The sequence below is a fragment of the Rhinopithecus roxellana genome, chromosome 13, assembly GCF_007565055.1.
Source record: "Rhinopithecus roxellana isolate Shanxi Qingling chromosome 13, ASM756505v1, whole genome shotgun sequence".
Lineage (NCBI taxonomy): Eukaryota > Metazoa > Chordata > Mammalia > Primates > Cercopithecidae > Rhinopithecus > Rhinopithecus roxellana.
Window position 1 is genome coordinate 89803256 of NC_044561.1, and position 14217 is coordinate 89817472.

The 14217-nt window shown below is 40.4% G+C and overlaps 1 protein-coding gene across 2 annotated transcripts in view; it reads left to right on the plus strand.

Annotated features, from left to right (window-relative positions):
* The first annotated feature begins 3254 nt into the window (after positions 1–3254).
* Positions 3255–14217, plus strand: part of TASP1 (taspase 1) — a 276754-nt gene continuing 265791 nt past the window's right edge. The window contains exons 1-2 of one of the 2 annotated variants that reach the window (XM_010355262.2): positions 3255–3301; positions 13202–13420. In XM_010355262.2, the coding sequence (XP_010353564.1) occupies positions 13276–13420 (145 nt within the window). In that variant the 5' untranslated portion in view covers positions 3255–3301; positions 13202–13275. The remainder of the gene's footprint in view (positions 3302–13201; positions 13421–14217) is intronic. The other variant, XM_030915488.1, reaches the window with a different exon arrangement.

The window sequence follows — 14217 nt, forward strand, 5'->3', positions numbered from 1 at the left end:
CTGCAAGATTTCTGCGCCGGTGCACAGACACTGTATGATCCTCTCCCCTGGAGTGTGGATGGAAGCTCAGAATATGATGGCCATCCCTCCTGAAACTTGACGACTAATCATTGACTCTGTGTTCATCAAAGGAGAGATTATCCTGGGGGACCTGACCTAATCAGTTGAGTCCTTTCAAGGTGGAAAAGTGAGAGAGGACTCCTTCTCCTGACCTTGAAGAAGACGAAAGTGGCCAGCTCTATATCTGCAAGGATTTGAATTCTGCCAATCACCTGAATGAACTTGGGGAATCGCTCTGGGCATCCCATGAGATGGCAGCTCTGGCTGACATCTTGATTTCAGCCTTCTAAGATCTGAGCAGACACCTGGACACCTGATCCACAGAAACGGAAATACTACATTTGTGTTGTCTTAAGCAGCTGAATTGGTGTTAACTTGCTGAACGACAATTGAAAACTATCACTATTGTTATGCTACATTTCTGACACATGTGTTAAAGCAATAGTGTTTTCCAAGAATACAAAACAAAGGGAGACCCCCAGGGAACCAGGAGAGAGGGGTTTACTTAGAGTACAAAGATCAAGATGCAGCAGACATGATTATTTGAGATAAAGGAAGTAATTCCTCAGCTTGCTGCTCTTCCGGGTTTGGGAGAGGTGTGAACAGGAAGAGGGAGGCCATCAGATTTTTTTCTGAAGGAGATTTACTAGTATAGACTTTCCTTTCATATTTAACATGTTGAGTGAATCAGATAGATATTACAACTGTTGATTGTTAATATTTCAAAGGATCTCATTGTTACCGTACCCAATGCAGGTTAAAAATGTTAAAAATTGGGTCTGGGCCAGGCGAGGTGGCTCATGCCTGTAATCCCAGCACTTTGGGAGGCCTAGATGGGTGGATCACCTAAGGTCGGGAGCTCGAGACCAGCCTGGTCAACATGACGAAACCCCGTCTTTACTAAAAAGACAAAAATTAGCTGGGCGTGGTCACAGGCACCTATAATCCCAGTCACTGGGGAGGCTGAGGCAGGAGAATCACTTGAACCAGGGAGGCGGAGGTTGCAGTGAGCCGAGATTGCACCACTGCATTCCAGCCTGGGCAACAGAGTGAGACTCTGTCTCAATAACAATAAAAAAGGGTCCAAAGAAATTGGTTACTTTTACTTGAGCAGTATTAGCCTACCAGAGGATGGCCTGTGTGGCATCTGGGTGTGATACCCAAGATAAAAGTATACAGAGCAGCACTGGGAGATGATTATTATAATGTAGTTAAATTCCAGGACAGTAGGTAAGGATGTTGCCTAAGAAAGGGAAGGGAGCATGTCTATGTCTTTTTAAAACTTTAACATCTTTTCTTTTATTCCTGCTGGTTCCAGTTAATATTGCTGTGTAAAAATCCATTTCAAATTTAAAGGTGCAAAAGAACAACTATTTTATTATCTGATGTATTCCGCGGGTGAAGTATTCAGAAAGGGCACAATGCGGATGGTTTGTATCTGCTCCCTGATGCCTGCGCCAAACTTTCTGGCACTAAATAGCAAGGGCCCCATTTTCTCCAGCTTCTAATAACATCTTCCTTAGCTCCCTTTAAGTCCTCATTGGCAGCTTCCTCAAGTCCTTTTAGACTCTTGTTAATACTTTGGTTCCCTTCCCGCTCTTGCTGCTTCACCTAGTTCCAAAGCCAATGCCACATGTTTTACTTTTATGATGTTATGATGTTATGTTTTGTTATAATATCCATCCTACTTCTATGTAACAAAATCGGTTTCTGTTACTATTGCTATATAAAAACTGTTATTCTTACTATGTAATAAACTTCTTCCCCTTGCCCCGCCCTAAGAAGTCAGTGGTAGAAGAGAAAGAAAAAAAAGCCCCAAGTTACATAATAAAACCACATAGGCTATATTTATAATAATGGTATCAGTGGTTCTCCAACTTTTTGGTCTCAGGATACCTTTATACTCCCCAAAATAGTAGGGAACACTCCAAAGCTTTTGTTTCTGTGGGTTACATCTATTAATATTTGCTATATTAAAAATTGAATACAAAACTGAAATGTGGCTGGGTGCGGTGGCTCAGGCCAGTGTAATCCCAGAACTTTGGGAGGCCAAGGCAGGCGGATCACCTGAGGTCAGGAGTTCGAGACCAGCATGGCCAACATGGTGAAAACTCGTCTCTACTGAAAATACAAAAAATTAGTCGGGTGTGGTAGCGGGCACCTGTAATCCCAGCTATTCCGGAGTCTGAAGCAGGAGAATCACTTGAGCCATCTGGATGTATACGTGCAGGTCACAGGGGATATGATGGCTTAGCCTGGGCTCAGAGGCCTGACATTCCTGTCATCTTATGTTAATAAGAAAAATAACATAAAACAGTGTTGAAGTGTTGGAGCAGTGAAAATTTTTGAGGGATGGTATGGAGAGATAATGGGCAATGTTTCTCAGGGCTGCTTCAAGCAGGATTGGGGGGGCGGGGGGCAGGGCGGAGGTTGCAGTGAGCTGAGATCTTGCCATTGCACTCCAGCCTGGTTGACAAAGCGAAACTCCATCCAAAAAAAACAAAACAAAACAAAAACAAAACCTGAAATATTAAAAAGTTATTTAAAATAACAATAAGAAACCATTATATGTTAATATAATTAACACATTTTAATGAAGAATAAATTTTCCAAAAACAAAAAAATGTGGTAAGAAAAGTGTTATCTTTTGCATTAGTGTAAATTCCTCTACATCTGGCTTAAAGAAGCCAGGTAGATTCTCATTTCTTCCTTTACATTCAGTTCGACCTGATGTTTTGGTTGAAGTATAAGGAAAATCCATCAGTCATGGGTCCTGGGGAAGGGTCGTGCCCCAACTCCTACAAGCAATCCAGGTAGGACCTTAGTTTTCCCTACCATGTAAGAGTGCTGTAAGGATTGAAAGAAAGTAAGCTCTTAAGCGACACCTAGGTAAATGATAGTCAGTTTAATTTCATTTCTTATCACAGTATTAGCCAACCAACCACTCACATACAATCATATCCTGCGGGCTTATTCAGGGGCGGGGGGCGGGAGCGAGAGATAGGCAACAGCGCATGCGCAGCTCAGACCGAAGCCCCAGGTGTAGTTCGTTCTGCACCTCTGAGGCCAGGTGAGCCTCTCCGAAGTGGAGGGCGGAGTCAGAGCAGCTTGTGGAAGCCTGCTTCCGGCCACGTGGTACCATGAATGACCAATGGGAAGACTTGATGTCACCCCCGCTTCCTCACCCTGGCAACGGGCGGGTGACTACTTCCGGTGCAGTGAAGGCTCGGGGCTGAAGCGGGTGAGTGTCCCTCTTTCCCACGCTGTCCGCGCCGCTGCCGCCTGCGTGCTGCTGCCTCTGTGTGTGGGCCCCGAACGCTCGCTGGGACGTCCTCTCCGGGTCCGAGAGGGGGCGGCGCGCAGGACACCCCTTGCCCGGGGCGGGGCTAGAGGAGGGGGCCAGGATGTCCCTAGTTCCCTAGTCTTGGTCGCTCTTGGCCCCGTAGTCCCCCTTCCCAGCCTCATCTCCGGCTTGACGTCCTCGTGGCCGTCGGGGAGGGACTGTCTGTACGTGGGGAGTTCTTGCAGTCCTTCACCCACTTTGCAGTCTCGGTCTGGAGATGTCTCAAGAGTCCGAGGTTCGCAGAGAGCCGAGAATGTGCGCCTTGTTCTGGGTGGCGGGTTGGGGCCAAGGCAGCCCCTTACTTAGTAATAGAGGCCTGATGAGAGTCCTGCGGGTCGTTAGCATTTACTACTCAGGAGGAAGAGGAAGAGGAGAAGGAGGAGGAAAGGACCGAGAAGATGGAGCAGCTGGAGAGGAGGGAGAGAAGCAGGAGCTGGAGGTGTCCTGGAAATCGAGGGCATCATGTTTCCGGGAGGAGGGAGTTCAACTTTCCTGGCTTCTGTATGGGAGGGGAAGGAAAGGTATTTTAGGGACCATTAGATTGCCGAATTATTATTATTCTTTATTAGCTAAGGAATTTGTACTTATATTCTTGGGAGTTTAATAATTTATCTTTTTGTTTGTTGTAAATAAAACTTCTCCCCACCACTTAAAAAAAAAGCAGTGCTTATTAAGGAATATCTGGAAAATGCAGAAATAGTTATAAAGAGATCACCTATAGTTCTGCCAACCCAGCATTTTGATCTTTTTCTAATATTTTATTCATAGTAACCTATTTGTGATCATAACGTATGCATGTAAAATGCGGTTATAACTTAAGAGGCACAGTTACATACATTGTATTCATTGCACGGATAGATTGTCTCTTTTCCTCTTGAGAAAGTCTTATTAAGGTATTCATACACCATATAATTTATTCTTTTAAATTGTAAATTTCAGTGGTTTTTCTCATATTCACAAAGTTATACACCCATCACCACTATCTACTTTCAGAACATTTTCATCACCCCCAAAAGCAATCCTGTACTCATGACAGTCACTCCCCATTAGATTCTCCCCTTTCTCTCCCAGGCCTTGCAACCACTAATCTACTTTCTGTGTCTGTGGATTTTCCTATACTGGCATTTCATGTAAATGGAATCATAGAATATATGGCCTAAGTTGTCTGGTGTCTTTCGGTTAGTATGTTTTCAAGGTTCATCAATGTCTGTGTATCAGTGTTTCATTCTTTTTTATGGATGGGTAATGTTCCATTTTGTGAATATACCACATTTTGCTCAACCATCATCAGTGGATGGACATTTAGGTTGTTTACAGGTTTTGGCTGTTTTGAATAATTCTGCTATAAACATCTGTTTACAAGTTTTTGTATGGACATATGTTTTCAGTTGTTTTGCGTATATACCTAGCAGTGGAATTGGTGGGCATATGGTAACTCTATGTTTAGCTTTTTGAATAAGTGCCACATGTTTTCCAAATTGGTTGCACCATTTTACGTTCCCACCGGCAGGTTATAAGGGTTCTGATTTCTTCATATCCTTGGGAGCACTTACCTTTCTTTTTGGTTATAGCAGTCTTAGTGCTTATAAAGTGGTAGCGCATTGTAGTTTTGATTTGCATTTCTCTGATGGCTAATAATGTTGAACATCTTTTAATGTGCTTATTGACCTTTTGTATATCTTTGGAGAAATGTCCATTTACTTCCTTTGCCCATTTTTAAATTAATTGTCTTATTTTAAAGTTGTATGAGTTCTTTCTATATTCTAAATGTAAGTCCCTTTCCAGATACATGATTTGCAATATTTTCTTGCATTTTCTCCCATTTTATGTGTTGTCCTTTTACTTTCTTGAATGGTGTCCTTTGAGGAACAAAAGTTTAAAATTTTTGTGTGGCAGCTCGCACCTGTAATCCTAGCACTTTGGGAGGCCAAGGCGGGTGGATCACTTGAGGTCAGGAGTTCGAGATCAGCCTGGCCAACATGGTGAAACCCCCATCTCTACTAAAAATACAAAAATTAGCCAGGCGTGGTGGCGGGCGCCTTTAATCCCAGCTACTTAGGAGGCTGAGGCATGAGAATCCCTTGAATCTGGGAGGTTTAGGTTGCAGTGAGCTGAGATCAGGCTGCTGCGCTCTAGCCTGAGCAACAGAGTGAGACTCCGTCTCCAAAAAAAAAAAAAAAAAAAAAGAAAAAAGGTTTAAAATTTTGGTGCAATCTGATTTATCTATTTTTTTCTTTGCTTGCTTGTGCTTCGATGTCATAGCCAAGAAACCATTGCCAGACCCAAGGTCATAAATATTTACCCCTGTGTTTCCTTCTAAGAGTTTTATAGTTTTAGCTCTTACATTTGGGTCTTTGATCTACTTAGAATTTTTTTTTCAAAGACTTGTCAAGTGCAATAGGGAGGATATTTAGAGTTAATTTTTCTGTACGATGTGAGGTAGGAGTTCAGTTTCATTCTGTTGCATGTAGATATCCAGTTTTAGCATCATTTGATGAAAGGACCGTCCTTTCCTCCACTGAATGGTGTTGACACCCTTGTTGAAAATCAGTTGATCATAAAAGTGTTGGTTATTGTTTTCTTAACCGTTTTTCTGTATTGGACATTTAGGTTGCTCCCAGATTTTTGTTACTTTAAATTATCCTTTGTTAAACACAGTATAAAAGGCATAAAACCTTTTGTCTATTTAGTTATTTTGGTAGAAAGTTTTCTCAGAAGTGGAATTACTGGTTCAAAGATGAATTTAAGTATGTCCTGGAGTTCATTTAATGAGGCATTAAACCTTCAATATCATGATGTTAAAAGCAACAACACAAGGCTGGGCGTGGTGGCTCATGCCTGTAATCCCAGCACTTTGTCTCTACTAAAAATACAAAAAATAAAATTAGCCTGGCATGGTGGCGTGCGCCTGTAATTCCAGCTACTCAGGAGGCTGAGACACAAGAATCGCTTGAACCTGTGAGGCAGAGATTGCAGTGAGCTGAGATCACGCCACTGTACTTCAGCCTGGGTGACAGAGTGAGACTGTCTCAAAAAAAAAAAAAAAAAAAAAAGCAGCAACACAGTTATTTATTCATGAGTTATAATAGCTTAAGAACTGGATTTCTGTCAAAGCCCTTTGCTGTAAGATGGATGAATTCCATGACTTACTTCCTTTTTCAACTGCTTCTTAAAGAATAAGCAAACCTACAGTGAAAAACTTTACCACCACAGCAACAGGACACGTGGTAGTTTTCAAAGTGGTGTAAAGAAAAAAAAAATAGTGTCATCACATACAGTAGGAAAATAAAACAATCTTTTAGAGAGATGAGACAAGATTTAGACCTTAAAATAGTGTTATGAAAGTCCCTGCAGAAAGAACAATGTTATAGTCTGCATTTCTCTCCTGTCCTTGATAATCAAATTAATGTTAACTCATCTTGGTCTCAGAAACGGTCACCTTAAATCGTCTCTTTTGGTAGATAGTACCAAGTAAAAAAAAAAATTTCAAATGTAAGAGGCTATTAGGAGAAGATTAAGTTTCCGTTTCATCCTTGCCCCTCAGTCGGCTAGTTCTCCTTAAAGGCATCTGTGGTAATTTGTGTCTGTATAGACTTGTTTCTACATAGAGTATCTCTGGAAAGATAGTATATATACACAAAATTATACATTTAGAGGCTCTTGATACTTACAAATTCTTTTTCAAAATGGTTATATCAGTTTATGGTGCCAGTACAGTGCTAGTAAGGAAAATTTCATTTTGGTTTGTATGTTTTTGAATATTATTTCTCTAATATTAGATACCTAGTTTAAATGTCCTCTTTCGTGTATTGCCTGATCATGTCTTTTGGCCTGGTATTTGTTTTGATTGGAGTTACCCTTTATGAGCTTTCTTTTGGCAGCCTTTTTTAGATGGTTGTTTTATGATAGCCTGGATTTGGTAAGAAAAGTTAACATGCCTTTTGTAACATGCTAAGAGAGGTATATGAGCTGAACAAGAGTTGAGCAAAAGGAAGTTAAATGCTTTAGGGAGAGATCTGTGGGATTTGGAAAGTTGAGAGCAACCCAAACTGACTTTAAGGTGAGATAGAAGTGGGTAGTGCTATTGAGAAAAAGGAGTAATATGGAAATAACTAGATTTTGGGGAAAGATGAGCGTGTTTTGGTTAGGCCAAGAGTGAGGTGGACCTAGACTGAGCTATCCATAAAACTTGTGGCTGTAGCTAAGACAGAAGATAAAGTTAGGAATCATCTGATTTGCTGAGAGGATAGTTTTGAAAGGTTGGCAGTAGATGAAATTGCTGAAGGTTAGCTGGGAGTGGTGGCTCACGCCTGTAATCTCAACACTCTGGGAGGCTGAGGTGGGTGGATCACCTGAAGTCAGGAGATCGAGACCAGCTTGGCCAATATGGGATTCCCATCTCTACTAAAAATACAGAAATTAGCCAGGCGTGGTGGCACGTGCCTTTACTCCTGGCCACTCAGGAGGCTGAGGCAGGAGAATTGCTCGAACCCGGGAGGCAGAGGTTGCAGTGCGCTGAGGTTGCACCGCTGCACTCCAGCGTAGGCGATAGAGCGAGACTCAGTCTCAAAAAAAAAAAAAAAAGAAAAATTGAAGGAAACATTTGTGATTGGGATCCGAGGTGGGTTATGAACTAGGATAGTAGATTTGTGTTGCCAAGGAAAGCAGGTGATCAAGAGAATCAAAGGTTGCAAGCAGAATATTAAGAAAAGGCCACTGGGTTAAGTAACTTGGGAAAGGTACAATTTATGGGAAAAAAGACTTTTTTTAAAAACAGGTTAATAAGATCAATTTATCCATTAAAGTCTACCCAATGTATCAATTTGCCCATTCAAAGTGTACAGTTCAGTGGTATTTAGTGTATTCACAGAGTTGTGCAACCATTACCAAATTCAACTTTAGAACTTTTTTTTTTTTGAGATGGAATTTCACTCTTGTTGCCCAGGCTGGAGTGCAATGGTGCGTTCTCTGCTCGCTGCAACCTCCACCTCCTGGGTTCAAGTGATTCTCCTGCCTCAGCCTCCCAAGTAGCTGGGATTACAGGCACCCGCCACCGCGCCCGGCTAATTTTTGTATTTTTAGTAGAGATGGCATTTTGCCATGTTGACCAGGCTTGTCTTAAACTCCTGACTTCAGGTGATCCACCCGCCTTTACCTCCTGAAGTGCTAGGCTTACAGGCGTGATCCACCCACCGCACCTGGTCCTAGAACATTTTTATCAGCACAAAAAGAAAGTGCTCCCATTAGCAATCCCTCTCCATCACCCTACCCTCCTTCCCTCCAGCTCTAAGCAATCACAAATCTACCATCTGTCTCTTTAGATTTGCTTATTCTGGACATTTCATATAAATGGGATCATACAATATGTGGCCATTTGTGTCTCTTTTTTTTCATTGTTTCAATATTCTTTAATGACATAGTGTGTGTCAGCACTGTGTTCCTTTTTGTGGTTGAATAATGTTCCATTGTGTGACTATACCACATTTTGTTTATCCATCATCAGTTGATGGACCTTTGGGTTGTTTTTGGGTGCTGTGAATAATATTGCTATGAATATCCATGTATAAGTTTTTGTGTAGCATGTGTTTTGAGTTCTCTTGGGTATATACCTAGAAGTGGAATTCTTGGGTCATAGCATAACTCTGTTTAACTTTTTGAGCAACAGTTGCAGAGGATAGACAGGTTGCCAGTGTTATTTAGAGATAATCATGATGAATTTTAATATCATTACTAGGAGGAAATTGCAAAATGTCTGTGTTCAAACATTTCAGAAATAAAGCCGTTATGAAAATGATCCATAGAATTTTTTTTTTTTTTGGTCTAAACCTATTATGTGCCTATGTTTCTCTTTTCGTTGGAAACCTTTTGTGTTGAGTGTTACCTCAAAGGTTAGCTGAAGTATTAGACATTTTTCTTGTGGATCTATGTATTGATTTAAGTACACTTAACCAGTTTCACTTAATGATTTGTTACAATGATTACAGATATGATGAAAACGTCACAGAGATATTTGATGATAATCTCCAGTCATGATGTATTTTTCTTCCTCATCTTAACTGTAAAGATCAAATACTATGATTTCCCTCCCCTGCATTTGGATTTCCTGTAGTTTATGCATCCCAGAAATTCAATATTCAGAGAAACATGCTTGCCCTATTTTGGTTCTTTGGCTTAGCTCATTACCTAGTGTTCCCGTAAATGAATAAATGAATAAAAACTTTTTTGTAAGTAATTCAGATGGTTCAAATTTGAAAGGTTCAAAGGGGTGAACAGTGAAATTTCTATCCCATCTTTTGCTATTAGTTATCCAAATCTCCTTTGGTAATCAGTATCGTGTGACTTTTTTGTTTATCCATCCAGATTTGTACTTTGCATATGGTACTGCAAATACTTCTGTACCATACCTTAAAAAATTAGTTATTTCCATTCCTTTTTTACGTACCAAATATGTTTGAGACTGTTACATATATTTTTATCAAGTTTTCTCGTTTCCAGTGGCTGCTTTTATTTTTAACCACTTCCATCAAGACATTTTTGGGTCTATATCTTAATTTTGGTTGATTTTGCCAAATTGCTATTGTTGAGTCATACCAATTTATACTGCCACTAGCAACTTATGAGAGCTCCTGTTTTTCTGTACTCTCAAAATATATTATCTTTTGATATTTGACAATCTAAGTTAAAAAATGGTACTTAAGTGTAGTTTTATTTTGCATCTTTTTTTTGAGTGAGATTTAGCATTTTTTGTCCAGTTAAGCTATTATGTAACTTTTCTGCAAACTGAGATTTGTCCATTTGCCCTTTTTTTGTCTTTGTCTTTCGTTGGCACTCTTTATTTATTAGATGTCAGACCTTTAATGAGTTCTGAGTTAAACAAAAACTGATGTTGGAGTAGAAGTTGCTTCATTTCTAACTGAATAAAAAATATTTCAATAACCATTGGGAGTCGGAGGATAGAGTCATATATTGATAGTTAATTTAGTTGAGCTCCTTTCCCAGTCCAGTGGAACTTTAGGGCCAGCATTTTTGGAGGGGTTTGTTGAGCTTATATGTTTGCTAAATAAATATATTTCAGATAGTGTCTGAGAGAGGGTAGATTGCTCAAGAAATGGAATATTAATCACCTTCCACATTTTCTTTTTAGACAATGTTGAGAAGCAGTGTTTTAAAATCTCTCATATATATTAAAATCCCTGTTACATCCAACCGTATAAAATGTTGATGTTATAATTATGTTTGTATTTTCTTTCTTTTTTTTTTTGAGATAGATTCTTGCTCTGTAGCCAGGCTGGAGTGCAGTGGTGCGATCTCCGCTCACTGTAACCTCCGCCTCCCGGGTCCTGGTTCAAGCAATTCTCCTGCCTTATCCTCCTGACTAGCTGGGATTACAGGAACGCGCCACCATGCCCAGCTAATTTTTGCATTTTTAGTGGAGATGGGGTTTCACCGTCTTGGCCAGGCTGGTCTTGAACTCCGTGATCTGCCTGCCTTGGCCTCCCAAAGTGCTGGGATTACAGGCGTGAGTCACTGTGCCTGGCCAAAAAAATTGGGAAATCTGTACTTTTTTTTTTTTTTTTTTGAGACAAAGTCTTGCTCTGTTGCCCAGGCTGGAGTGCAGTGGTATGATCTCAGCTCAAGGCATCCTCTGCCTCCCGGGTTTAAGGAATTCTCTGCCCCAGCTTCCTGAGTAGCTGGGATTACAGGTGCCCGCCACCATGCCTGGCTAATTAGTAGTGATGGTGTTTCATTATCTTGGCCAGGCTGATCTTGAACTCCTGACCTCGTGATTCACCCGCTTTGGCTTCCCAAAGTGCTGGATTACAGACGTGAGCCATCGCGCCTGGCCACGCCTGGCCAGTATTTTCTTACCAAATATAACTATTGTAATTTCTTATTTATGAAAAAATACCTCAGATGACAGTGAGTCACAAAGTAGTGTGAGGTTTCATAATCCATACTGCTTAGATGTGTTTTCATTTTAGCCGAAGCTCTTAATTTTCCAAAGCCTGAGTTTTCACTCAATCTGTGTTTGTGCTTCTAGACTAATGGTCCCAAGCTCATTTCTTGGCTGGGCCAAATATGATGGCATGATATAGACATGATGGCATTATAGGCTGACAGGTGAACCCCTAAATTCACTTTGTCAACTCATACATGGCTAAATGATAGCCTATTTCAGAGAAATATTGTGAGAAATAACCAAAAGAAAATAAAAGTAATTGAGGCAGATTCTTGTGAAGTTTTTGGAAGAAAAACATGGTTAGGAAGGCAACCACCACCACAAAACAAAAACAAAACCAGGCATTTAAATTTACTGTTACTTAATAAAAATCGGCACTTTTGTAATAAAAATGTTTTCCTGCATTTATGAATCTATGTAAATATTTGAATGCAATGGTGTGTATATATGATTGATTTTAAACTATTTGTCTTATAGATAAAATGTTATATAATAAAAATTAAATAGACCCTTAAACCAAGAATTAAGGGAATTTAAAAATGCCACATAGCAGTGCTTCTCAGACTATCTCTGTAATAAAAGACCAGCTTTCAAAAATTTTCAATCCATTGTGGACCAATAGTTACGTAAAACACAAACAAAAACTCCCCAAATATCACCAAAAACCAAACATTCAAACAAATTTGAGGCCGGGCGCGGTGGCTCAAGCCTGTAATCCCAGCACTTTGGGAGGCCGAGGCGGGCGGATCACAAGGTCAGGAGATCGAGACCATCCTGGCTAACACGGTGAAACCCCGTCTCTACTAAAAAATACAAAAACCTAGCCGGGCGAGGTGGCAGGTGCCTGTAGTCCCAGCTAGTCGGGAGGCTGAGGCAGGAGAATGGCGTGAACCCGGGAGGCGGAGCTTGCAGTGAGCTGAGATCTGGCCAGTGCTCCAGCTTGGGTGACAGAGCGTGACTCCATCTCAAAAACAAAAACAAAAACAAAAACAAAAACAAAAAAACAAATTTGAAACTTAAAAATAAAAACTCAAATTTTTGCTTGATTTAGCAGATAAAATTATTAAAAAAAAAATGAGGAACTAGAAAAGAATTGTGAAAACTACACATATTGGTTATTGAAAATGTGCTTATAAAGCAACTAACATGAATAAAATAATACTCTCTTGTGGGCTGGTAATAAACACTGGGATGCAGACTGTGTTCTGAGTAACCTGCTTCTTTTCTTTTTTTGGAATAGGCAGCTAAGTAACTTCTTTATGTTTCTTTTCTTTTCTTTCTTTCTTTCTTTTTTTTTTTTTTTTGAGATGGAGCTTACTCTGTCTCCCAGGCTGGAGTGCAGTGGCGTGATCTTGGCTCACTGCAATCCCTGCCTCCTGATTTCAAGCAATTCTCCTGCCTCAGCCTCCTGTGTAGCTGGGATTACAGGCGTGTGCCACCACACCAGCTAATTTTTTGTATTTTTAGTAGAGATGACGTTTCACCATGTTGGTCAGTCTGGTCTTGAACACCTGACCTCAGGTGATCTACCCGCCTTGGCCTCCCAAAGTGCTGGGATTACAGGTTTGAGCAACTGCGCCCGGCCCCAAGCAGGTACTATCAGTGGACAGAGAGATTTAAATTCTAACCCTTTTATATTACCCAATTAAATAATTTTATCCAACTTCAATGGGAATAAGAAAAAATAATTTTAATAAATAACTTTGATACCTTTTTTGTATTACCCAATTAAATAACTTAATAATAGGATTTTTGAATGTTATCTTTGCGTGAATTTGTGTAAGTAACTTGTGTATTGGTGGAAAGAATGTATACCATCTTTGCCTCTTTTCTTCTAGGGTAATTCCTCTCCTGCAGTTACTTTTGGATGGAAGTATGCCCCTTTCTCAATAGAAGATGGTAATCTTGGAGAATGACCATGGAGAAGGGGATGAGTTCTGGAGAAGGGCTGCCTTCCAGATCATCTCAGGTTTCGGCTGGTAAAATAACAGCCAAAGAGTTGGAAGCAAAGCAGTCCTATAAAGAGAAACGAGGCGGCTTTGTGCTGGTTCATGCAGGTAAGCTTTGTGGATAGCTTGGAAGATGCCAATAATGTCGATTTTTCTTTTTCTGCCTTGAAGTACACTGAGAATCACATTTCACGCTTGGAGGAGGCAAAACTTCCAGAGAGGAATTGGAACCAAAGCGATTGTTTGACTTTGATATAGTGAAGACCTTTTTTACTCCCTGTTTAGAAGATCTTAGAATGGCAGCTCTTCCTTGGTCTTCACTTCCCTACCCCATTATCTACTGTAACTCTGTGTAATAGATGTATTTAGGTTAGGTAGTATTAAAACCACACAAAGTAATTTTTATTTTTTTTATTTTTTTATTTTTTTTTCATTTTTTTATTATACTTTAAGTTCTAGGGTACATGTGCATAACGTGCAGGTTTATTACATATGTATATTAGTGCCATGTTGGTGTACTGCACCCATCAACTCGTCAGCACCCATCAATTCATCATTTATATCACGTATAACTCCCCAATGCAATCCCTACCCCCTCCCCCCTCCCCATGATAGGCCCCAGTGTGTGATGTTCCCCTTCCTGAGTCCAAGTGATCTCATTGTTCAGTTCCCACCTATGAGTGAGAACATGCGGTGTTTGGTTTTCTGTTCTTGTGATAGTTTGCTAAGAATGATGGTTTCCAGCTGCATCCATGTCCCTACAAAGGACGCAAACTCATCCTTTTTTATGGCTGCATAGTATTCCATGGTGTATATGTGCCACATTTTCTTAATCCAGTCTGCCACAGATGGACATTTGGGTTGATTCCAAGTCTTTGCTATTGTGAATAGTGCTGCAATAAACA